Here is a 23203-nt window from a genome sequence, read left to right as displayed (position 1 = left end):
TGTTCCTAATTTGCATATTTTGGCTGTTTTCCTTAAAATCACATTTTAAATGTAAAATCTATTTTATTTCTGTCAAATTTTCTCTTTGGTTCTTTAAAAGTATTTATTTATTTATTTATTTATTAACTTATATATATTTTAGGTGCTTTTAATGAAAACCAATTAACTACAAACGACTCCTGTTATTCTGGTATTTTTACAGTGAAGTTTGTGTTAAACAACATTTCTCAGCGGATAAATTCAGTCACGTGATCCGTTACCCTGCGGAACTCTGCCGGCGGAACGCTTCGCTTGTTGCTATGGGGCGGAGCGGACCACATTGTGTGTTACACCGAAGTGTTTCCGGAATCATGTTTGGTAACTGAGCAGAGGTGAATGCCGAAGAAACTCCACAGGTAAGTCAACCATGAAGCTCCCACTGAGCTTCTGTAGTTAGTCCATAGTTAGAGTTTAACAACAGGTGAGTGATCCGCGTGACGTGTGCAGTCAGCCGCTGCAGGTAGGTGTGTGTGTGTGTGTGTGTGTGTGTGTGTGTGTGTGTGTGTGTGTGTGTGTGTGTGTGTGTGTGTGTGTGTGTGTGTGTGTTGTCAGATCGCTTTATTTAAAATCAGATTTATTGAGTGCAGATCTGTGAAGCTGATGATAACGTTTCTGCTCTTTGTGGTTAAATCAGCTACAAACCTTGTTTGTAAGACAAGTGTCTTAAAAGTGAACCTTTTGTAAATGTAGTTTGGGGGTCGGTGTACTGCTAACACTAACACAGTGTGCAATGTGCGGAATTAAAGAGTGACTTTTAAAAATGTGAAAAAGCTGTTTGATAAACTTTTAGCACATTAAGAACTTTTGTTACCAGGCAAAGTTTCTAAATGTGCACATTTTTGAAGTAGAGTGCAGGTGAATATAAAATAAAAGCTCAGTTTACAGACTGTGACGTGTCAACATAAAGTCACCAACATTCAAAGGATTCTGTGAACTCTGAATAGTCGGTGCAGTTTGGCATGGTGGCATAAAATCGTGTCGTTTTTGAATGGAGTTTGGTTCATTGTTGTTGTCACCTGACGAGTTAAACATGTGGAGAACACGTCTTCCTGTTTATTCCACACTAACTCTGATTGTCGTGCAGGTGAGTCTCAGGTGTGACTGACTGCAGCCATGTTGCTGCCTCTGCTGCTGCGGCCGCCCCTCTGCCTTCCTCAGGCCTCGGTGGTATTAACGCGATGCGTCCTGACGCTTCGCTGTGGCGCTCCAAGGGGGCTGCGCTCTCAGGCTAAGAACTTCCTGTGGCGGTGGCGTCCGCAGCGCCTCCACAGTCGGGGGCGGAGCAGGAAGACCCAGAGTCAGGAGGAGGAGTGGAGGAACAGGAACAAGACTGCGCTGACTTACATCGCCGCAGCCGGCGTGGGAATGATCGGCCTGGCATACGCCGCAGTGCCGCTGTATCGACTCTACTGCCAGGTGAGCACACACACACACACACACACACACACAGCTGCTGAGAGCTCGTTTGAACGCTCAGCTTCTGTCGCCAGGCATCAGGGCTCGGCGGCACGGCGGTGGCCGGACACGACATGGAGCAGGTGGCGACAATGACGCCGGTGAAGGAGCGCGTCATCAAGGTGACGTTCAACGCCGACACTCACGCCAGCATGCAGTGGAACTTCAGGCCGCAGCAGACGGAGATCTTCGTAAGACTTTGCGCTCCGTCTCCATCCTTCATCACTTCCTCCTCCTCCTCTTCCTCACGCACACGCTCTGTCCCCAGGTGGTTCCCGGGGAGACGGCGCTGGCGTTCTACAGAGCCAAGAACCCCACAGACAAACCGATCATCGGCATCTCCACCTACAACGTGGTGCCCTTTGACGCCGGACAGTACTTCAACAAGATCCAGGTAATCAATAATCAGTCACAGGATCAATCAATGGCACAACACTCGCCACACTGGACAGGTGAGCAGGAGGTTGAGAGGCGGGGCACACCTGGACAGGTGGCCTGTGTGTCGCAGGACTAACACACACATACTCTAGATTCACACCTTCATGGATGTGTTTGGACTGTGGGAGAGAGCCCTACACGGAGACGCTCCGAGTCCTCTCGGCACGTAAAGCCGTGGCGTTGGCGGGTGATCTGAGCTGGTTGCTATCACACGTGTAACACGTGATCTCTGCTCGTGTGTCTGCAGTGTTTCTGCTTCGAGGAGCAGCGCCTGAACCCTCACGAGGAGGTGGACATGCCCGTCTTCTTCTACATCGACCCCGAGTTCGACAACGACCCGCGGATGGCCCGAGTGGACACCATCACGCTGTCCTACACCTTCTTCGAGGCCAAAGAGGGTCAGATGCTTCCTCTGCCCGGATACAGCTACAGCTGAGCGAGGGCTCCGCCTTTCTCCAAGGAAACGAAGGAAAAAACTGTTCGGATAATCGAGACTCTTCACTCTGTCTGACGTCACATTAAAAGTCGACACTGATCATCAAACGTCCCGACGGAGGAGCTCTGTGCGCCGGAGGGTCGAAGCATTTCCAGGAAGTTACAACATGAAAATGTACAAGAAAACATTTCTTTCAAAAGCAAGAATCACAGATGTTGGAGAAAAACAAATTGTACATGATAATAAACAAAAAGAAATAAAAAGATTTACAAGTGTAAAAAAGTATGAAAAATATGAAAAGTTATAAAAAAGAAAAACCAGAAGAGATCAAAGAAAATTAAATTTATGGAAAAAACTTTAAACCTGAAACAAACACATGAAACTTCCCTTCATGTGTTCATTAACAGATGCACCACTAATCATTATTATTCTGATGATATTTATTCATTTATTTCTTTTTGTTTTCCTGGTTTCTGTCCCACCTCCTGTTGTTCCAAAGTTTCCTTTCAGCTCTTCATCAGTTCTCGAACATTTAGGGAACATTTAGGGAACATCAGATAAATATCGATGTCTGATTTAAACTTATTAATGTTTCATTTTCTTTGAGGTTCAAACATTTAAAGTTTTACTTTTAAAGCCTGGAGGAAAAACACACCATACGCTGTGTGGAAGTGCATGTGCACATGTACAGGTACACGTTTAAACCTGTGCCTGTAACGATATAAATATTTAATAAATGCGGTTGGAAATAAAGTCAAATTAAAGAGAGCGTCGTGCTGAATATATGCAGTACGGGTTCACTTTTACTCTTCTGTGTATTCTAACATGTTGTCCTGTTTTTACTTTTGTTATTTAAAGATGCCTGAGAGTTTCACAGCTGAGTGTTCTCGCAGGATGTTTCCTGTCAGTCGAATCAAATAAAAAATGTATTTCACGGTTTTTATTTTTTCAGAGTTGGACAGTCATGGACAGTTTGAACACCAGGGGGCAGCAGAGGAAAAGACGTGACCTGCTCAGAGGTCTTTTTACTGCTTCGTGTCGGCACAGACTGAACTTACACTTACATTTAACTGCAGAACGAAAGAGTTGATTTCACTTTATGTACGTTCAAAGAAGATGCTCTGATACGTCTAAGCTTTGATATATTTTAGGACCCGGTAAAAATCGTCTGGTCCTGATTCTCAGGTTGTTAAATTATGCAAATACAGCCTGGGATCAACAACAGATGAATTATTTTATCATCTAACATTTAACTAAAAGCCAAACTGCAGCACCAGTGTGAGTTAAACACTCCACCCAGCAGGTTGGAGAACCTTCAGAGAAACTGCAGGAACAGAGAGGTTGATGAAATTTCACTCAAGGATTTTAAACTGATGCCTGCACGAAGTGAAGTTATTTATTCACCACAAGAACATGCAGTTAACAACCTGAGAAAACTCGAACTAAATTAAAGAATTAAGAAAACATTTTCTAGTGCAAAGCCTGCGTTTGGAGAACTAAAAGAAAAAAAGAACTATTTACTCTATAAAGGGTTGAACTGAAAGCATTACTCATGAGCCACAACAAAGAAGTCTTTCAAGACTTTAACGAAGCTTCATGTCACAGATTAATCCATCCGATGCAGAAAATGACGAATTTTTCAACTATCTAAATCTACCAAAGCTAAAGGACGAACGGGTTGTGGCTCTGAGTCTCCTTTTTTTTAAATTTTGTTTTGGATTTTCAAAATATAAAGCAAAAACAAACCCAAAAACAAGCAGGCTCAGATGTGTTGCAGAAAAAACAGTTAATTCAGACAAACATGCATAATGCAAAACAGCACAAGACAGAACACCAAAAGCTGGAATAGAGTTTACAAATCTGGGCCCAGTTTAGCCCAGTTTAGCCCAGTCTGGCCTCCACAAAGTGTTCCAGACATTCAAAAGAGAGTCTTTACAGTCTTTGCTGATCTCTTCCATTTGTATTATGGACATCATGTCTGTTACCTTCAACTGAAAGGAAGGAGGAGTGGGGGACTCCATTCCCTCAGGATTAGTCTCTGGGCACCAATCAGACCTAACTCCAACGGCTGCTGCACTGTAGCCGGGAGCAGCTCTGAGCAGGCTGTAGGGCTTCATATATGCGCTGGAATACCAGTGAAATATATTACACCAAAAGCCTATGGATGAGGGACAAGACCAAAAAGCATGAAACAACGTCTGCCAACCTGTCACACATTAGGGAGACAGAGGGATGAATCTTGTGCAGTCAGATTTTAAATTGAATTAATTGGTGTCTACTGTTTATGGAGCCAGAGTGGATTTTAGACAAACACTTACTCCACATAGATTCAGACACCTTCATCCCTGAGTCCTTCAGCAGTATGCACCACGAAAAATGTAAAAATGAATTTCCCTTTGAGTTGAACAAGTGAAGGAAATTTGACAGCAGTGACGTTTGTAGGGTTACTGAAGTTGGGCTAGCTGGTACATAATCATGTGCTAGGTGATTGCTAGCAACACAGCTATGTTAGCATAACATAAACACAGTAAAGCTGGAGGATGAACGCTAACTTTCTCCCACTCGATAAAAGTTCACCTGAGGGTTCCTGATGGTTAGAGACAAATGCAATCGCATGGCAGGATGCTGTAAACGGACCAAACTTCAGTCAGGAGAACAACTGAGATAATCCATCCACAACACGAGGTTAGTCATTAATATACTGCAACAACATGGGAATAGAGCAGCTGCCAGAGAATTCAACATTAATGAATCAATGTTACGGAGGGGTTAGGGAATCAATGAATCAATGTTTTTCATGAAGCAGGTCTCGGCTCGCGCTGGAGAGTCGGCACAGTGGCAGGATGGCTGCTGTGTTGCCTGGAATTACTCCTTTCCCCTACCCAACCCTGTTGCTGGTCTATAATGTTGTGCTGTGGACATTTAAGTGCTTTCTGTGCAGAGGAGTTTTTTTGTTTCCTGTTCTCATGCTGTCCTCCTGTAGCCCAGCATGAGTAGAGGTCTCTTTTTTTCCTCTTGTACTTTCCCATTGTAGTGTACATTTCAGTGGTTTTTCTGTAATGCATCCGTTCTCTGACTTGTATCCCCATGTGATGTCTGTGTTGTGTGTGTAAGGTCGGGGGACGGGTTCATTCCAACCAGCAACCTGCCACTGCATGTGGCGAATAAAATTTGAACTTGAACTTGAAGTGGAGGAAGCAAGAAGAATGAGCTGAGTAAAGTTTGACTTATCTGACTGTTTTGTTTCGCTTAATGCGCCTTATAATCCGAAAAATACAGTACTTCTTGATTGCTTGTGAACTTTTTTTCCTTTTTTCAAAAAAATCACAGCTACATGATGTATATGACATGAAACCACTATTAAAGGCTTGTGTAGAGTATATAAGTATAATCTCATTCAACTGTTATTGACAAAATAAGAGAAATCTTAAGTTTACTCTGATGCGTCACACTTAATAATTAATAATTATCTTCCATTATTATAGCTTCTGTTAATTAGGGGGACTTTGGGTATCAGTGAGCTACGTAACGCTAGAATCATTTTCTTTTTAAAAATATTCTCGAGGATCAGTTAATCTCTTGAAAGAATGGCTAAAAATGTAGTGATGGTTGAATTGTTCCAGTAAAGCATTTATTATAATTTTTCAAATTCAAATCAAATTCAAATTCAAATTTTATTTGTCACGTACACAGTCATACACAGTACGATATGTAGTGAAATGCTTGGACAACTGCTCGTGACCTAAAGAGAACAAAAAAAGGAAAAGGCTCTGAATAAGATAGGAAATAAATATGAAAAATTAAAAAGGGTAAATTTAACTAGGAAGGAATAAAATATAAATTAAGGTTAAAAATGAAATAACTGTACAACACAAATTAGAATGAAGGGTAAATTTAACTGGGAAGAATAAGATAAAATATATAAATTAAAGTTGAAAATAAAATAACTGTACAACAAAATACACAATATAGAACTATATATCACGTGTTCCCATCAACAGCTGTTAACGTGACAAACCTAAAATACTGTATGCGTGAAATTTACTGTATATGAATATCAAAGTGATGCAACAAACGGCAGTTTGGTGTGACACTGACACCTGCTGGATGTCATCACTAAAGCTGAATCCTGAGTTGAACACTGTGTGCTGCTTCCTGTTTGTTGGATACCGAAACTTTATTTAAAAATCATAAAGGAGAAAAGATAAATTCGAAGCTTTAAAGTCTGACCTCAAACAGTCCTGACAGGTTGAAAGGATGTTTTCATATTTACATTTGTCACTAATTTAGAATAGAATAGAATAGAATAGAATAGAATAGAATAGAATAGAATAGCCTTTTATTGTCATTGTACAGAGTACAACGAAATTGGAGTGCCACTCCCTTGGTGCAAGTTTCAATAATAAATATAAATATAAAAGGACAAAAAAAACCAATCGTAAGTACTCAAACAATAGTATGTACAATATATACAGGATAGCAGCATTAATATAATGACAGTATGAATAGCAGCATTAATATAATGACAGTATGAATAGCAGCATAATATAATGACAGTGACGGTATGGAATAGGTTCAATTGTTTTTGTGCTTATTTACTACGGTGATAGCTCTGGGAAAGAAGCTATCCCTGAATCTGTTTGTCCTGGTTTTATGTGACCTGTACCGTCGGCCTGACGGTAATAGTTCAAACAGTTGGTTGCTGGGGTGAGAGTGGTCCTTGATGATATTGCCAGCTCTGCTGAGGTACCGAGAGTTTGCAGTGACCTCCAGGCTGGGCAGAGAGCAGCCAGTGATCTTCTGGGCTGTGTTGATGACCCTCTGCAGTACTTTCCTGTCCGCAGCTGAGCACCCTGCATACCATGTTGTTATGCCGTACGTTAGGATGCTCTCTATGGTGGCTCTGTAAAATGTCACCAGCAGCCTCTCCTCCAGGTTGTTCCTCCTGAGCACTCTCAGAAAGTGGAGACGCTGCTGGGCCTTTTTAACCACCGCCGTGGTATTTGCAGTCCAGGAGAGGTCATCGGAGATCTGCACGCCCAGAAACCTCATGGAGTGTACCCTCTCCACACAGCTCCCGTGGATGTAGAGTGGGGCCGGGTCTGCTCTGCCCTTCCTGAAGTCCAAGATAAGTTCTTTAGTTTTCGTGGTGTTCAGTTGGAGGTTGTTAACTGAACACCACTCAGTCAGTCTGTTGACCTCATCTCTGTAGTCCAACTCATCCCCCCTTGAGATGAGTCCAACCACTGTGGTGTCATCCGCGAACTTTATGATGGTGTTTGAGAGATGGGTAGGGGAGCAGTCGGATGTGTAGAGCGTAAACAGGAGGGGACTCAAAACACATCCTTGTGGAGACCCGGTGCTGAGTGTGATGGTGCTGGACCGGTGGGGGCCGAGTCTGACAGACTGTGGTCTATTTGTCAGGAAGTTAGGAATTTATATCTGCTGTTGCTGTTATTGTGCCTCGGCCTCTGGGAAACCAGAGCACAACACAAAAAAAGATAACTCCCCCACTCCCTACTCCCGGGAAGGACCAACCCTGCCACAGAGTTTGTGGTTTTACAGCAACCAAATATGTCATTCATCTTTGTCAGGGTGGGCACGGCCAAAACAGCCAAAAACATGTTGTTGAGGTGACTGCTGTTGTGAGTTGGTGCTGTATAAATAACATTGTCACGCTTTCAGTCAGTGATTGGTTACTCGAGTGTGAGCTGATGGAGGAAAACTTCTTCCTTCGACTGCATTAAGACATTTCCAACAGTCACTGCTTCACAAAACTCAGAGAGACGCAGATGGACATCATGAAATATCTCCTGCAAATGTAACCTCAGTCTGCTCCGAGTGCTGCACTTGTTGATCTGAACATCAGCCTCATCAAACCCGGACTGCTGTCTGTCCGAAGGCTCATCTCTAGACTGCTCCTGTGTAAAGCATCTCTTCCGCCCAGCCGCTGTCATGCTTTTATTTTCTCAATCCAAACAGGAAATTGTTGCCTTTTCTATTTCTGTTCAGCTTGACGTCACTTAGTGAGCCAAACGCACAGCTTGTCCCGCTCGCTGATGGACGTCTCCAACGTCCAATCCTGACTCAAGGTTGCCCTAGCAACTCGAACGATTACCCAATCGAACCGAGATAAACACCCTCCCTCACCTCCTCAGCTGGAGCAGGGAGGGGGGAGGCCAGAGATCCATGAGTTGCTCCTCAGTCCGGGAGCAGACCTGGACCTGAACCTGCAGAGGATTTTTACTGTCGTGCGTAAAAGCGCGCCGATGGCACAGCTGGACGCGCTCCGAGCAGCTCCTGAACACGCTCCAGTCTGAGTGCGGGGGGAAGAGGTGTAAGCCTGCTCTCATCTCAGGATGGGACACCACAGCCGTCACCCGCCGCGAGCATGAGCCACAGAAGCAGCCCGGCGCGCGCCTACGACTTTCTGCTCAAGTTCCTGCTGGTGGGCGACAGCGACGTGGGGAAGGGCGAGATCCTGGCCAGCCTGCAGGACGGAGCCACCGAGTCCCCGTACGGCTACAACATGGGTGAGTGGGGGGAGTAGGGTCAGCTGTCCGGTGATCTCTGTGGAGGCTGCTGACACCGAGTCCTCCATCAGGAGTCTGACTTCATGTTCACTCAAACTTTAAGCGCCTCCATCAGAGCTCCAGTCCACAGCAGCCTCTCTGACATCAAAGCTTTATGAAAAGAAAAGAATTATGTTATTATTAGTTATTATTAGTTATTATTAGTCCTTATGAAAAGATTTTATTCTGAGTTGAAAAATGAAAGTTAGTGATTAAAGTTTACAAGAAAAAGCTGTTTTTGTGAAATAAGTTCACAAGTTTATTCTTAAAAATAAATAAATGTATTCACGTTTACTTTAATAAACAGCTGAGTGTATTTTATTATTGAAAGCATTTTAACTGGTTCACAAGTTTTACTCTTTCAAAATAAGAGCCATAGTTGTTAAGATATGCATTGTTCTCTGGTGAGCAGACACCATCCAACTAACTGATGGTTTGGATCCACTGCGTATAAAAACTGGACATAATCACTGTGATGTCACTCAACAGTGGTGATTGGCTGGTTTTAGAGCCTGCCCCCTGTGGACGTCAGAGGAACTGCAGTGAAGTGTTGCTTTGTTCTGGGAAGCATTAGAAGCGCCACACACCGTTTTAGTTTGTAATATTGAAGCCGTGTTGCCATGGTGTGTGTGTGTGTGTGTCTGTGTGTCTGTGTGTCTGTGTGTGTGTGTACGTCTGTGTGTGTGTGTGTGTGTGTCTGTGTGCGTGTGTGTGTGTGTGTGTGTGTGTGTACGTTTGTGTGTGTGTCTGTGTGTCTGTGTGCGTGTGTGTGTGTGTGTGTGTGTGTGTGTGTGTGTGTGTCTGTGTGTGTGTGTGTGTACGTCTGTGTGTGTGTGTGTGTGTGTGTGTGTCTGTGTGTCTGTGTGTGTGTGTACGTCTGTGTGTGTGTGTGTGTGTGTGTGTGTGTGTGCGTGTGTGTGTGTGTGTGTGTGTGTGTGTGTGTGTGTGTGTACGTTTGTGTGTGTACGTTTGTGTGTGTGTGTGTACGTCTGTGTGTGTGTGTGTGTACGTCTGTGTGTGTCTGTGTGTGGCGCTGGCAGGCAGCTGCTCATGACTCATGCTCGGCCTGCAGGAGGGTGACAGGACGAGTCGAATCTCTCCAAGTTCACGCGCTGACACACGATGTAACACACTGTGCTCACGAGTCACATGACCACATGCTCAACCTGCTGTCATAAAAACTGATTTCATATTTAAATATGTAACATCCTGCACACGGCTGTCATCTCTCTGCAGAAAAGTCCAAACTGAGCTTTTAGGACAGTTTCATAGATGATCTGAGCTCCACCGTGGTCAGACGTGACGTGCAGCAGCAGCAGGTGATGTTACTCACCTGTTTACAGCAGACGTGTTTTCATGTTTTATACTTGGACAGAAAACGATTTACCAGCAGAGAACAGTCTGCTGGCTCAGGAGATGAGTCCTCACACGCCAAAAAATTTCCCCTGCACATAAAAAGGTCTGCTGACATCACCAGCCACAGCCTGCAGTGAGGAGGTCAAAGGTCACAGATGACAGGCCAGTGCCATGCTTTGTGGATGCAGAAAAACACCCACATGGTCTCTGAATCATCCTGGAGGAAGGAAGGCTGTACTCTCATGTCTAATTCTGAAGTGAAAGAAGTAAATTCAAAAAATAGAAAATGTATAAAAATCTGTAGTAAGTTTTATCCAATTATCCTGTTTTTAAAATATTCCACACAGCTACGCCATCAGTAATATTTGTGTCTCCTAACAGTGAAATGACATCTATCTGCTGTCCCAGTGACAATAATCAGCTCAGCCTATGTTCATTAATCACTATGAGACCAAAGCTCAGATCTAAACACTCAGTTTACACCAGTTTTTTATGGTGTTGGCTTTGTATGATGTCATAGGGAGGTTATATCCTTATATGGTCAATCTCAGGCACAGAAGCCCCGCCCACTTGCTATTTAAACCTTCTGTTGTGAGGGGCAGCCAGCTGTCTCCGTATGAGATGAAGGATTACTCCGTAAATTGTCCTGAAACACAGTCCTCATGAGGACACAGGTACGCTCTTTCTTTTATTGTTCAGGGATGAACAAAAAGCAAAGATGGAAACCAGCACAAAGACACTTTGGAGTGGTCACCACGGTGATTCTGAACTGGTAGGAACAGGCTGCAGGCTGACTGCTCATCAGTTTGTTACCCGTTGATGTTCAGGCTCTGGTTGCTGGGCCGGGGTCTGCATACACCCAGCTTTACCATCAGTCTGGGTTCTTGGCTAGCTAAGTGTTAGCATGCTACCTGTGCAGATGTTAGCACTATAATGCAGCTGCCTCTGTACTGGGCGCAGTTTGCACCATACTGTTGGGCCCTTGTCCTTTCATGCAGTAAATTGGTTTTGAACACACATCCTGGGTTCTGAGAAACTGTGGAAACTGTAGGATAAAGTGTTCATTGATACAGTAACAGGAAAACTAGAGGTCTGTGGTTTTCTGGAGGAACTACGTTGGACATGTTGATCTGAATGTTTGATGAACCTCAGCTGTGACACTGCTGATGAACAGAAATCAGTTTTTGTTTAGTAATTTTTTGTCTTTGGTCTCTCAGACGTGACGACCGTTGGGTGGATTAATCAGTAGCAGCGACATCAGCAGAGGCCTCGAGTCGTGCCGTTTCTGGGTTTTCCTTGGTGTGAGGACGATTTCAGGCTGATGGAAAACCGCAGGCTTCTGCTGTTTCTGGGTCATCTCCTCTAACGGGAGGCATGACGGCACACAGACATAGCTGTGGTGAAACTGTGGGACGATTTCTGGCTCTCAGGTCCAGGAGGGGGCTTTGCTCTCCTGCCGAGTCCAGAGAAGAGCTGGCTGCAGTGCAAAGCTGAGCCAGACCACATGGGGAAGCCTTGATTAGCATTGACGCGAGCTCGGAAAAATGCACACAAACAGCTTGCTAGTTTATTCTCTGTGCTTTTATGAGCCGTTGATAATTACTCCCAAATGAGACACGCGAAGACAGGCCAAGCGCTTGTTTACGGTCTGAACGCCACGATCGGCTCTTTTATAACATCCTTCTGAGTGTTGTGTAACTCCACAAAAACACTCCACTCTCCCATCTACTCCAAATGTGCACTGTGAGAGTGTTTGTGTGGTTGTGGTGGTGGTGCTGCGAGCTGCTCGGTGGGGGTATAATGATGCTGCTGGTGCTGCCAGGAGAGGCTGACTCATTCCTCCAGTGTGAACCGGCTCTTACAGATAGGCCGACCTTCACTATGCATGAAGAATACTGTTAGAGGTGATGTGTTTGTTTGGGTTTGAACTGATTGTGAGGACTTCTTTACAGATGGCACACAAAGATGTAAGTGGTCATATTTCTGTTTGAAACAAAACGCAGCAGCACGGCAGAACCTCTGACATCATTAACCATCTGTGAGTCCAAATCTCCCCTCAGTTCCCAAACAGAGTTACTAACAGTCTGATAAAATGATCCGTGTGGCTGCTCGCCCAGGTGTTACAAGAAAACTTAAAGAGGGGTAATCTGTACCATAATACTGCCTGTTTTATTATTCAGACTCAATTATAACACAGAGCTAACACAAGAAGGGCCAACATCAGGCTGTGAAGTAGGGCTGGATATCGTCACTGATTTCTAGAATCGATTCGATTCCAATTCACAAAGTCCCGAATCGATTCGATTCGATTCGATTTAAATCTGGGAAATTTTGCCTCAGACAGTCAGCAATATTATAATTCAGATCAGTACATTTACATATTTTTGTATCTATAAAAAGGAAGCTGACACTTTTGAGACTTTATCAAAGGTGTGAGCATCACAGCAGAGGCCTTTGTGTCAAAGTAACTGAGGATAAAACAGAAAAACATGAAGTTGATTTTCCTGTTCTGGATTTTATAAAAATATTCTGCAGTCCATCAAAAACGAAAGAAAACCATTAATCAACATATGAACATCACCTCTGACGTAACAGCGGTTTTATTACAGACACAGCGTTTTGCATTTTGTATAATTTTAAAAAGTTTACATTTGTTCAGTATTGAACGGCAGAAATTAGGTTTTCTTTTCGGAAGTAAGTAAAAGGAAAAAAACAGCGGCTGACAGCCTGTAAACAACAGTAGACTTGTGTGTAACAAGCAAGCGAATAATGCAGAAAACAGAGAGAGAGAGAGAGAGAGCTGTGCATGAAGTGTGATTTTATCCTGGTGGAAGCAAAGCAGCAAAAGTCAGAGTGAGTTCATGTTTGTGTGAAGCGTAGTTTGGATCTTCTTTTGCTGCTGGTTCGGTCAATATTGTTTGGAGAGAGATAAAACCTGCAGCTTTAGAATCAGCGCAAAAAGGGCGTGAACACAAAGCTCGACCCGCCGACACATCAGAATCAGCGACCGTGTCCGTGCCGTCGGTGAGAAAGTCACATCTCACTGATTCTGATGTGTCGGCGCTTTGTGTTCACGTCTTTGTGCAGAAGCCGTGTTCCTGCTCTCATTTACTGTTTTAGCTGTTTGGTAGTTGTTGAAATTTTGTGAGGTTTAACCTGAGATTCTGGCGTTTCAGGCAAAATAAATTTATATTAAAAAATCGATTCAGGATTTTAATGAATCGATATCACGTTATCCAAGCCAGGATCGATTTTAATCGATGAATCGATCATCAAAACCCACCCCTACTGTGAAGCTAACACAATGCTAATGTGGCTAAGTTATCAATTCTTAGTTAATGGGACACAAAGCTATCAGATAGCGTGCTAATGTGACATTAGCTTAGACAAGGTAAACCTTAAATAGGCTAACAGCAGTAAATGAAGCTAGAGCAACATAAAAAGATGATTTTCTCGACTAACGTCAGCTAACGTATCGTAGTGTTAGCGTGGCTAATATCTGAGAGCAGGACATGAAGCTAATGTAAGATAAGAAGCTGCTTATTATTTTTGTGCACTACAAGGCTGTTTTAACTGTAGTGTGGCTAAGCTACAAACAACCGCTAATCAGAGTTTTGCAGTTTTATATTTTTAAATTTAATTTTATTTCTAATCCAGTTTATTTGTTATTGTTGGAAACTGTTTACTGTTAGTTTGCTTTGTTTGATTTCAATGTTTGTTTTATTCTTCTTATTTATTTGTTTATACAATAAAAACACAGAACTTTGTGAAATCAGTTGACTCACACTCTTGTAGACAAGTCTCAGTAACGCCTCCTGTACTTAGGAGTTATTGTGTCACACTGAAAGAACAAAGATGAATCAATTTGTGCAGATTTGAATAAAGGAATCTTGTTTCGTGCACTCGGGCCTGCTGGTGTTTAAACTGAATCATGGAGCTCTTATTGTCACCCTGCAGCAGCTACGTTTCCCAGCGCTCTGCTGTTTAGACATCTGTCAGCAGACCTTTCTGTTTTAGCCTGTTATGTAACTCCACTTTCCCTTCATGCATCATGCACACCAGAGTGTGTGTGTGCAATAACTTGGACACAGCGTGTGTCGGTGGGGCTTACGTCTCCCAGAATAACTCCTACGTTATATCACGTCTTGTTCTCTCAGGATATTCTCCCGCAGATATTTTCATATACGTGTTCGATACGAGGAGCTGGCTTTCACTGTTTGTTCTTTGCTAATAGCACATTATTAATTTATAGTCAGTTATCAGGGAGCCCTCTTTCTGTTCGTTGAGCAGTTGAATTCTTAGAATTATTAACTCATCTTTGGACATTTCTGTGCAGGGATTGGCTGGGATTCAACCTGCATGGACACAGGAATCAGTATTCATAATTTAGTATTGTCTGTTTTTGCTTTTATGCTTTTACTAGTCAAAACTAGTAAATGAATAAAAAAATGACTTAAGATTCAAATCTTAACAAGTACACGTGAAATGTAAAGCTCATTTTGTTTTAGTCAGAGCAGTTTCGTTTCAGTGCTGGTAGACGCCGTGCAATCAGCCTCTGCTGAAGCTGCTCTAAGAGCTCGCTCCACATCTTTGTGCGTGTAGCTGTCACTACGAGGAAGCAGTTGTGGTCTACATGTGGGTGTAGGTGAAGCTGCTGCCCCACAAAAGAGGCAAAAATGGTCAAAGTTAATCCTGTTGTCAGTGTTGGGTCAGAGAGACGGAGTCATATCACACCAGTCGTTTGTGTCATTAATAGTTAAGCACATATACTGTAAACTGTGTCAAAGTGACACTGGAACCATCTTAGGTCATTGATGGAGGACCACAGAAGGCCGTCCCACTAGCATCAGCACTCTATCATAGTAGTACTGGGCTTAGGGCAGCATCATCCCCCGGAATCTCCTATTTCCTGCCATAGCTGGACTGGCCATCAGGCATACAGGCATTTGCCTGTGGGCCATGGTGATTTTTGATTTTGATTTTTGTAACGGTATAAACAATGAGAGGTGGTGGATTGGCCAGATGCTGGCAGATGTGTAAAAACAACTCAGTTGTTTGCTGGTGGCTGTGGCGGAGCTTCCACAGAGGCCAGCAGGTGGATGAGGGGAAGGGGAGGCAGGAGGAGCAGAGACCCGAGGCAGTGAACTGAACTCCAGGTAAGAAGTTATGAGCTGCAGTCTATCTGGGTCAGATATGAACCAAGTTTAGTTTATTTTTGTTGTGCTGACTTTTTACAGTCAGTTACAATAACTCGTACTGCTACTAGCTAGCATGACGGAGTTTCTATACAGCTGGGTGGTGCTATGATGTTACTGATAGTGAGCTTTATTTTATTCACAAGGTTAGTTAGTAACTGCCAACCGTGCCTCTTCTCCTCTCATCCTCTCCCCTCTCTCTCCTGTTGCTACTTCAATCATGAAAGTGATCAGTGATCAGCTGATCGGCTTTTCTCTCTTGTTTGTTTATCGTCCACTTTGCGCCAGAAAGAAGAAACCAGCTGATGTCGCGCTAAACAACAGCAGCACGTTTAAGCTTGATCAGCTGTTGTTAGAATTTATTTAATATTAATTTCTAGTATCAGCTGAATTGAAGGGAAGTTATGAACTGTTTCTGAGAGATAAATAACACCAGGATCCTTTTCTAAGTATCTGACAGCTGGTAACTGTGCAGGGGCGGGTCTAGCAAAGCTTTGCCACGGGGGCAGGTAGGGCATTAACAGGGAGAGGGGGGCACAAAGACATACTTTCTTATTCTCATTTAAAATGTTTCGCTTTTAATAAATAATTATCTGAATCTTACAACCAAAGTTTTTAGTATGATGTAAAATGTATAGGAATCATGCATATACCAACAAGACTGTACATCACTGTCACAACAGTGTTTTCATTCAAAGGCTTTATGGTTTTTCCTGTAATACCTGGAGGGCCGGTCCGATTTTTTTTGTCCCAGTCCAGCCCTGCTTCCTGCACCCAGCAGCTTTCCCGTGACATACGTGACGGTGAGCGTGTGCCGCGTGTGTCGACGCGTCAAAGTGCGCTGTGGTTATTTTCAGGAAGCTAATAATAATTACAGTTACAGAAGAGACGAGCTGCTTTCTGCTTTTGTCCCCTGTGAGAGTCGCCTGATATTAGCGGCTAACCAGTAACAAGCTGGAGAGAAACCACACACCTGCACAGGACGCTCTGAATACCCAGCATCACACCTGGATTTGGGCAGCTGCAGGGCTCTGGTGAAAGTGTTCATGAATATATGAGGGTTTCACGAATAACCCTTTAATTAAATGTAGTTACTAACTAAAGCTGAGCAAGTCCTTATTCAGAGCAAACTGTTTTTACAGCCTAAACTGAACAACGTGGTTTAGCAACATAAAGCCATGGACGTGAACTCCTCATGAACCGGTGTATCTGCTCAGACCTGCTGCAGTGCTTTGCATGATTGACGATTCCTTCTAATACTGTGCCTTTGTTTGTTCTGATTGGCTGGCCCTCACAAATTCATTCATCACAGTCAAAGTCATTCTTTTCTGATTTGATGTTATTTGTGATCAGTAGAGGTTTTTGATACAGGCAACACAGGCGGTTGCCCGGGGCGGCATCACGGGCATCTGCGGAAAAAAAAAAAAAATTGCTCGTACTCATGCTGCTGCGACGTCATGCCAGCGTATATTGGGGATGGCATAGGCACTGATCGGTTTTCTGATGCCCATTTGCTGGGCCCAGGGCGCCAAACAGGCTCGGACCGCCACTGTTTGTGATGCATGTTTGAGATGTTTGGCACGTTGGATCTAAAACTGCTGCTCGTTGGTTTGATCTGAATCTTTCCTTCTGCTGTTTTTCAGGAATCGACTACAAGACGACCACCATCCTCCTGGACGGGAGAAGAGTGAAGCTGCAGCTCTGGTACGAACACGCCGTCGTTCACACGGCAGCCTACGTCTCATGTTATCAGTCTGTGTGGAAAGAAAGCAGAGGACAACCAAAATATACAGGAGGCATGTGAGGCCCGTTTACCCAATAAAAAGCTTTTTCAGGTACTGAGCTTCATCCAGCTTCAGCCTGACGGGTGTTAAAGGCTCGCTTCACTCAGTGAAAATATTCCTTCAGTTTTAGTTTGACGTTTCAGTTTTATGTCCAAAGAAACTGAGAGGAATGCAGCTGACAGCACAGCCTGAGCGGTGTGTGGTGGATAAAAGTGGAAAGAAAATAACTTATGATGATTAAAAGCCTTAATGTGACACTGACAGCAGGTCTGATTCAAAACCTCCTTTGATGCTGCAGCTGACAGGATGTCGTCATCAGAGGGCGAACACCGTAAAAGCGTAACCACACAAGATGCGTGTGACCCGCCCTGCTGGACACGTCACACAAACTAACCTGGAAGTGACCAGGACTTTTATTTTGAAGGACCAGTCCAGGATGATGATGCCATCATAAGAGCATCTGCAGCACTGATGCTTTTACTTTGGCATAAAAGATGTCATTGGATGAAATCAGCGGAGCTGTACTCGAGTAAATCTACTCAGTTTGTTTCTGTGATGACGGTTTGCTGCTCTGCACAAACTCGCTCGTGTTTGTAGAAACGTGTTTCAGCCGAGGCGCCGTCACATGTTCAGTCTGCCGCTTTGATGTTTAAGAGGACGCGACGCTGTGTGTGTGTGTGTGTGATGATCCTGTCTGGATCTGCCGCTCTGACTTTGATAACTGGCGGCCATCTTTTCCCCGCCCGCGTGCTCATGAGCCAAGCAAACCCCTGCTGTGGTGCTCAGACACACTCGCGTTTCTTACTGTGGACAGGAACAACAAACCCACAGAGCGCGCTACGCTTGCAGGAGGAGGCGGAGACAAGCATCTGTGCACATGTTCATCACCACAGTCAGGACGCTGCTGTGCAAAAGTCTTGAGCCACCTTTCATGTCTTAAATCTTGTAGGAAAATGTGAAGCAGGTGCACAATTAAAACAGCCTCAGCTGAAATCAGCAGTAAATACGACTGTGTGCTTAAAAAAGCAGGTTTTTAACAGGAGTTTGAGACACTGGGCAGCTTCGAGTCTCTGAATCCAGTCAAACACAACAACAGAAAGAAACCACGACTCTACCTGAACTGAAGGAAGCACTGACCTTTCACAATAAGAGTGAGGGGAGAACCCAGCCCACCATGTCTGTGCACACTTCCTCCAGAGCCTCGGGAACACTTCAATCCTAATCTGTCCACGACTTCATGACAGAACCCTTAAAACCAGGACGCACACTGTCACCGGTCTGAGAGGGTCGAGACCAAAGTCCACACCACTGGCTCTGTGCTCGGCTTCCTGTGTTTGGACCTTTTTCACGTTCAGGCAGCTGAAGTCGGCCCCGTGAGACGGCTCTCCAAAGTAAAGCTGGGAGTTTGTTTTTTCTTTCCCATTAAGGCTGGACAACGGGAGAGCTCATCCCAGTCTGACCTTCAGCTTCACAGTCATTAGTTAAGACTCTGAGTAATGTTTGTTTGGAGGCGTGAGCGTCGCCACGGTGACCTTTAACCTTTCCTGGTCTGTGTTGTTTCAGGGACACGTCGGGGCAGGGCCGGTTCTGCACCATATTCCGATCCTATTCCAGAGGAGCACAGGTGAGCACCGAGTGCACTGCTGCAGACAAACACAGGGGGGCGCTCACTGAACCTGGGGGTGAGTTCTCCATTCTCCTAATGACCTTTGACCTTCACTGAATGTAAACGAACCCCTGGGCTGCTGTAAAGCAGTAACGGTTCTATCATCAGAATGATCAACATGAGTTCATCTTATTTTCCGAACAAATAACATTTTTAGTTTCAAACGTGCTCTGAAGCACCGTGTTAGACACGCTTTGGGGGTTTCGAGGCTGAAGATGCTGATGCTGACCAGCTGTGAGTGCTGCTCCCTGATTGGACATGGAGCCATGTGACTCTGGCAGCAGGCGGTGGCAGGAAGTGTGAGAAAACACGTTTCCCTGAATGAAGCTGTTCTGTTGTAGTCGCTCATCAGGGCTATTAGAGGACATGTAACCATGGAAACGGTGTCACTGTTGCCACGGCAAGGCTAAAAGTTGATCTTGAATCTGTAGTTTCAGTCACGGCGAGCAGGTAACGGCCCGCTGGCCCGAGAGCAGGGCGCTCACACCTGTCAGTCAAAGAGGCCACGCCCCCAGCGATGCAGCCTTTAAGCGTTCATTTAAACAGGTGATGTAATGACGGTGAGATTATCTGTAGAGGCTGTAAACACGCTGATGAGAGTGTGAGTTTGTTTGTTTTCAGGGGGTCATCCTGGTGTATGACATCACCAACCGCTGGTCGTTTGACGGCATCGACAGGTGGATCAAAGAGATCGACGAGGTGAGCCATCGATCGTGTGTGTGTGCAGTCAGCTCTCTCTCCATCGCTCTCCTGTTATCTAACAGCTGACCGGTGATGTCACAAACTCTGACTGAGTCAAAACGGCGCCCACGCCTGCTGAGGCAGTGCCTCTTTAGGTTGCTGTACTTCAAACGTTTCCCTTAACTTTAAGCTGCCTCCCCCCACCTGACACACCTGTAACACTGAGTGTGCTTAAAGACCCACATCCCCCTTTCCTTTCTGTTCCCCGTTTACCCAGCATGCCCCAGGAGTTCCTAAGATCCTCGTTGGCAACCGTCTGCACCTGGCCTACAAGCGTCAAGTGACCACGGAGCAGGCGCAGGTGTACGCCGAGAAACTGGGCGTCACCTTTTTCGAGGTCAGCCCGCTATGCAACTTCAATATCACCGAGTCGTTCACGGAGCTCGCCCGAATCGTGCTGATGAGACACGGCATGGAGCGCCTGTGGAGGCCCAGTAAAGGTGTGCCATTAGCTCCGCCCCCTGCAGGTCTGTGATGCAGCTTTAAAATGGGACGTTCAGCTCTGCGCTGCCCTCTGCTGGAGGCTCCGCCTCACTGAGGATAAAATCAGACGTCATTCACAAAAACATCGTTCTGCTTTCACTCTTTCCTGAAAAAACACTTTTTATTCCTGAAATATTCCAACTTTATTTTTATTTGTCACTTTATTAATACAACATTTTCACTTTGTTGCTGAAATATGTTTTTCATAATCTTATTCATTTATTGCTAAATTAATGTTCTTGGAATATTTTACAACTTTATTCCTAAATTTTTATGACTTTAGTCCTAAAATATTAGGAAATGTATCCAAACATATGTTATTGTACAAATACATGATTCCATATTCAATATTTCAATTTGTTTCCTAAAGTTTTATAACTTTATTGATAAAGTGTTTTTTCATGAAATACAATAAATTTATAATGATTCCCTGTTTTGATTGGTTCTTCTCTGTGAGCGCTGTAATCTGATTGGTTCTCTGTGTGTGTCAGTGCTCAGTCTGCAGGACCTCTGCTGTCGCTCCATCGTTTCCTGCACGCCGGTCCACCTGGTCGACAAGTTGCCCCTCCCACTGGCTCTGAAGTCTCACCTGAAGTCCTTCTCTATGGCCAACGGCCTCAACGCTCGCATGATGCACGGACGCTCCTATTCCGTCACCGCCAGCGCCCACTACGGCGCCACCAAGAGGACTGGGGGGGCGCTGCTGAAAAAGCCCAAACTGATCCGGGCGCCGCCCCTCAGCCCGTCGACTCAGAGTTGCAGAAACAGCTGTAAAATCTCCTAACGACAGTTAAGGCACCGCCTGCTCGAACATTTGAAGATGGCGGTTAGAAATGAAGAATTCCTCACCAGGACCTGAACCGAGCTTCAGACTTCCTGTTGGTGACGTTTGCTTTGCCACCTGTGAGCTGCAGGCGTCCAGTCATAGGTGAGGTGACATCACATGGTTGGAAAACGACAGTGTCAGGAAAAATCCTCGGAGCACGTCAGCCCCAAGTCTGAAAGTGTGACGTAAAGCTGCTCGATGCTCAGAAAACGCGCGTTCTCAGCAGCCAATCAGAGCTGCAGACGCTGATTTATTCTTCTGGCTTTCTTCTGGTTTTTGTTACTTTGGTACTTTTTTTACTTTTGAAAGAGACTTTTTTTTTTTTATTTACAGATTTTATAATAAAAAAAAAACTTCCAGTCAGATTTGTAAGATTCAGATTTCCTTCTTGAATCGTTCAGATGTGGTTTTTTGCCCGGACTCTTCTTCGTTATGTGATTTGATCTGCAGGTGTGACAGTTTTCCACTCTGGGACTTTATTCTTGGAATTCTTCGGAGCCTCTGGCTGTGTCCCAATTCAGGGTCTGCACGCTTGAAGTACGCATTTTAAGTGCGGTTACGTCACCGCCATGCGACGACGGCTGTCCCAATTCGAAGTGTACTTCAAATGCATACTTCAAATGCGCCGTCGATTTCCCCAAATATCAAGCGTGGTCCGGTGCACGCTTTGTGGTCCCATATATCCCACAATTCATAGCGCGGCGGTGGGTGTGGATAATTTTGCCGCAAAATACGGCAGAAGGGAGCGGCCGAAGAGGGTTTTTTTTTTCCCAAACTTTATTGAAATTATAAAGCGAACAGTCATTCCAGTTCAGTTTGTACAGTAGACATACAAGGCAAATAAGAGTAACAATATACAGCACAATGAAATAAGAAGGATAAATAAATAAAGGAAAAAAGAAACAAAAGGGGGGAATGTGACAGACTTCATAACTTTGTACTTGAAAGTTGTGACAGCTCATTCGTTAAACATTTCTGAATGAATTTCAATCAATGATAAACCTTTTTTATTGGAAGTTAATTTAAGAGAGTTTAAGTAATAATCACTTTCAATCAAAAACAAATTAAATGATGGGGTTGAGTTTTGAAATTGACATTTATGTATGTGGAAGTTCCTTAATAAGATGGAGCGGCCGAAGAGTGAACTGTCAAAAGTACTGAACGCAACCCATAACGGCAATGCTCAGTGGCTAGAGGATCTGAGGGCAGACCACAGCGACCTCCCTGAACAGGGTCCAGTAACCATCACAGTGGCAGATATCCAAGAAAGGGTCTCCAGTATGAAGAGTTGGACAGCACCAGGGCCCGACATGGTTCACGCCTACTGGCTGAAGAAGCTGACTGCACTCCACGAGCGTCTGGCAGCACAAATGAACCAGCTGCTAGTTAACGAGAGACACCCGGAATGGCTAACCGAAGGTCGAACGGTCCTGATCCCCAAGGACCCCAAGAAGGGAGCGGTCCCCTCCAACTACCGACCAATAACCTGCCTCAGTACTACATGGAAGCTCCTGTCAGGCATCATATCGGCTAAGATGAACAGGCACATGGGTCAATACATGAGCGGGACACAGAAAGGAATTGGCAAGAATACCAGAGGCGCAAAACACCAGCTACTGGTAGACAGAACAATCAGCCGAGACTGCAAGACCAGACTGACCAACCTGTGCACTGCCTGGATTGATTACAAGAAGGCCTATGACTCAATGCCCCACAGCTGGATACTGGAATGCCTAGAATTGTACAAGATCAATGGGACCCTAAGAGCCTTCATCAGGAACTCAATGGGGATGTGGCGGACAACACTAGAGGCCAACTCCAAGCCCATAGCACAAGTCACCATCAAGTGCGGGATCTACCAAGGAGATGCTCTGTCCCCACTGCTGTTCTGCATAGGCCTGAACCCCCTCAGTGAGATCATTAACAAGACTGGCTACGGATACCGACTACGGAACGGAGCAGTTGTCAGCCACCTCCTGTACATGGATGACATCAAGCTGTATGCCAAGAGTGAACGAGACATCGATTCACTGATCCACACTACCAGGCTATACAGCAATGACATTGGAATGTCGTTCGGACTGGAGAAGTGTAGTCGGATGGTAACAAAGAGAGGGAAGGTAGTCAGAACTGAGGGGATTGAACTACCAGAAGGCAACATTGCAGACATAGAGGACAGTTACAAGTACCTGGGGATCCCGCAGGCAAATGG

At 44.7% G+C, this 23203-nt stretch overlaps 2 protein-coding genes across 2 annotated transcripts; both read left to right on the top strand.

Moving 5' to 3' along the window:
• Positions 1-264: 264 nt before the first annotated feature.
• On the top strand, positions 265-2597 carry cox11 (cytochrome c oxidase assembly homolog 11 (yeast)). Its single transcript, XM_026178087.1, has 5 exons — positions 265-395; positions 1124-1455; positions 1530-1685; positions 1763-1888; positions 2180-2597. The coding sequence occupies exons 2-5, from the start codon at positions 1153-1155 to the stop codon at positions 2366-2368; spliced, it is 774 nt and encodes a 257-aa protein (XP_026033872.1). The 5' UTR covers positions 265-395; positions 1124-1152; the 3' UTR covers positions 2369-2597.
• Positions 2598-8504: 5907 nt separating this feature from the next.
• Positions 8505-21542, top strand: rab40b (RAB40B, member RAS oncogene family). Its single transcript, XM_026177821.1, has 6 exons — positions 8505-8901; positions 17135-17195; positions 18839-18899; positions 19563-19640; positions 19900-20122; positions 20657-21542. Exons 1-6 carry the CDS (start codon positions 8760-8762, stop codon positions 20947-20949), a joined length of 858 nt encoding a protein of 285 aa, XP_026033606.1. The 5' UTR covers positions 8505-8759; the 3' UTR covers positions 20950-21542.
• Positions 21543-23203: the final 1661 nt, after the last annotated feature.

This window comes from Astatotilapia calliptera, chromosome 8 (genome assembly GCF_900246225.1).
Source record: "Astatotilapia calliptera chromosome 8, fAstCal1.2, whole genome shotgun sequence".
NCBI classification, from domain to species: domain Eukaryota; kingdom Metazoa; phylum Chordata; class Actinopteri; order Cichliformes; family Cichlidae; genus Astatotilapia; species Astatotilapia calliptera.
This window is presented reverse-complemented; position numbering and strand designations above follow the sequence as displayed.

Coding starts and splice junctions, on each gene's coding strand:
- cox11 (XM_026178087.1), top strand. CDS start 1,153: ATGTTGCTGCCTCTGCTGCTGCGGCCGCCCCTCTGCCTTCCTCAGGCC. Junction 1,456..1,529: donor TGTATCGACTCTACTGCCAG/GTGAGCACACAC, acceptor TTCTGTCGCCAG/GCATCAGGGCTCGGCGGCAC. Junction 1,686..1,762: donor CGCAGCAGACGGAGATCTTC/GTAAGACTTTGC, acceptor CTCTGTCCCCAG/GTGGTTCCCGGGGAGACGGC.
- rab40b (XM_026177821.1), top strand. CDS start 8,760: ATGAGCCACAGAAGCAGCCCGGCGCGCGCCTACGACTTTCTGCTCAAG. Junction 18,900..19,562: donor CCTATTCCAGAGGAGCACAG/GTGAGCACCGAG, acceptor GTTTGTTTTCAG/GGGGTCATCCTGGTGTATGA. Junction 20,123..20,656: donor CCTGTGGAGGCCCAGTAAAG/GTGTGCCATTAG, acceptor TGTGTGTGTCAG/TGCTCAGTCTGCAGGACCTC.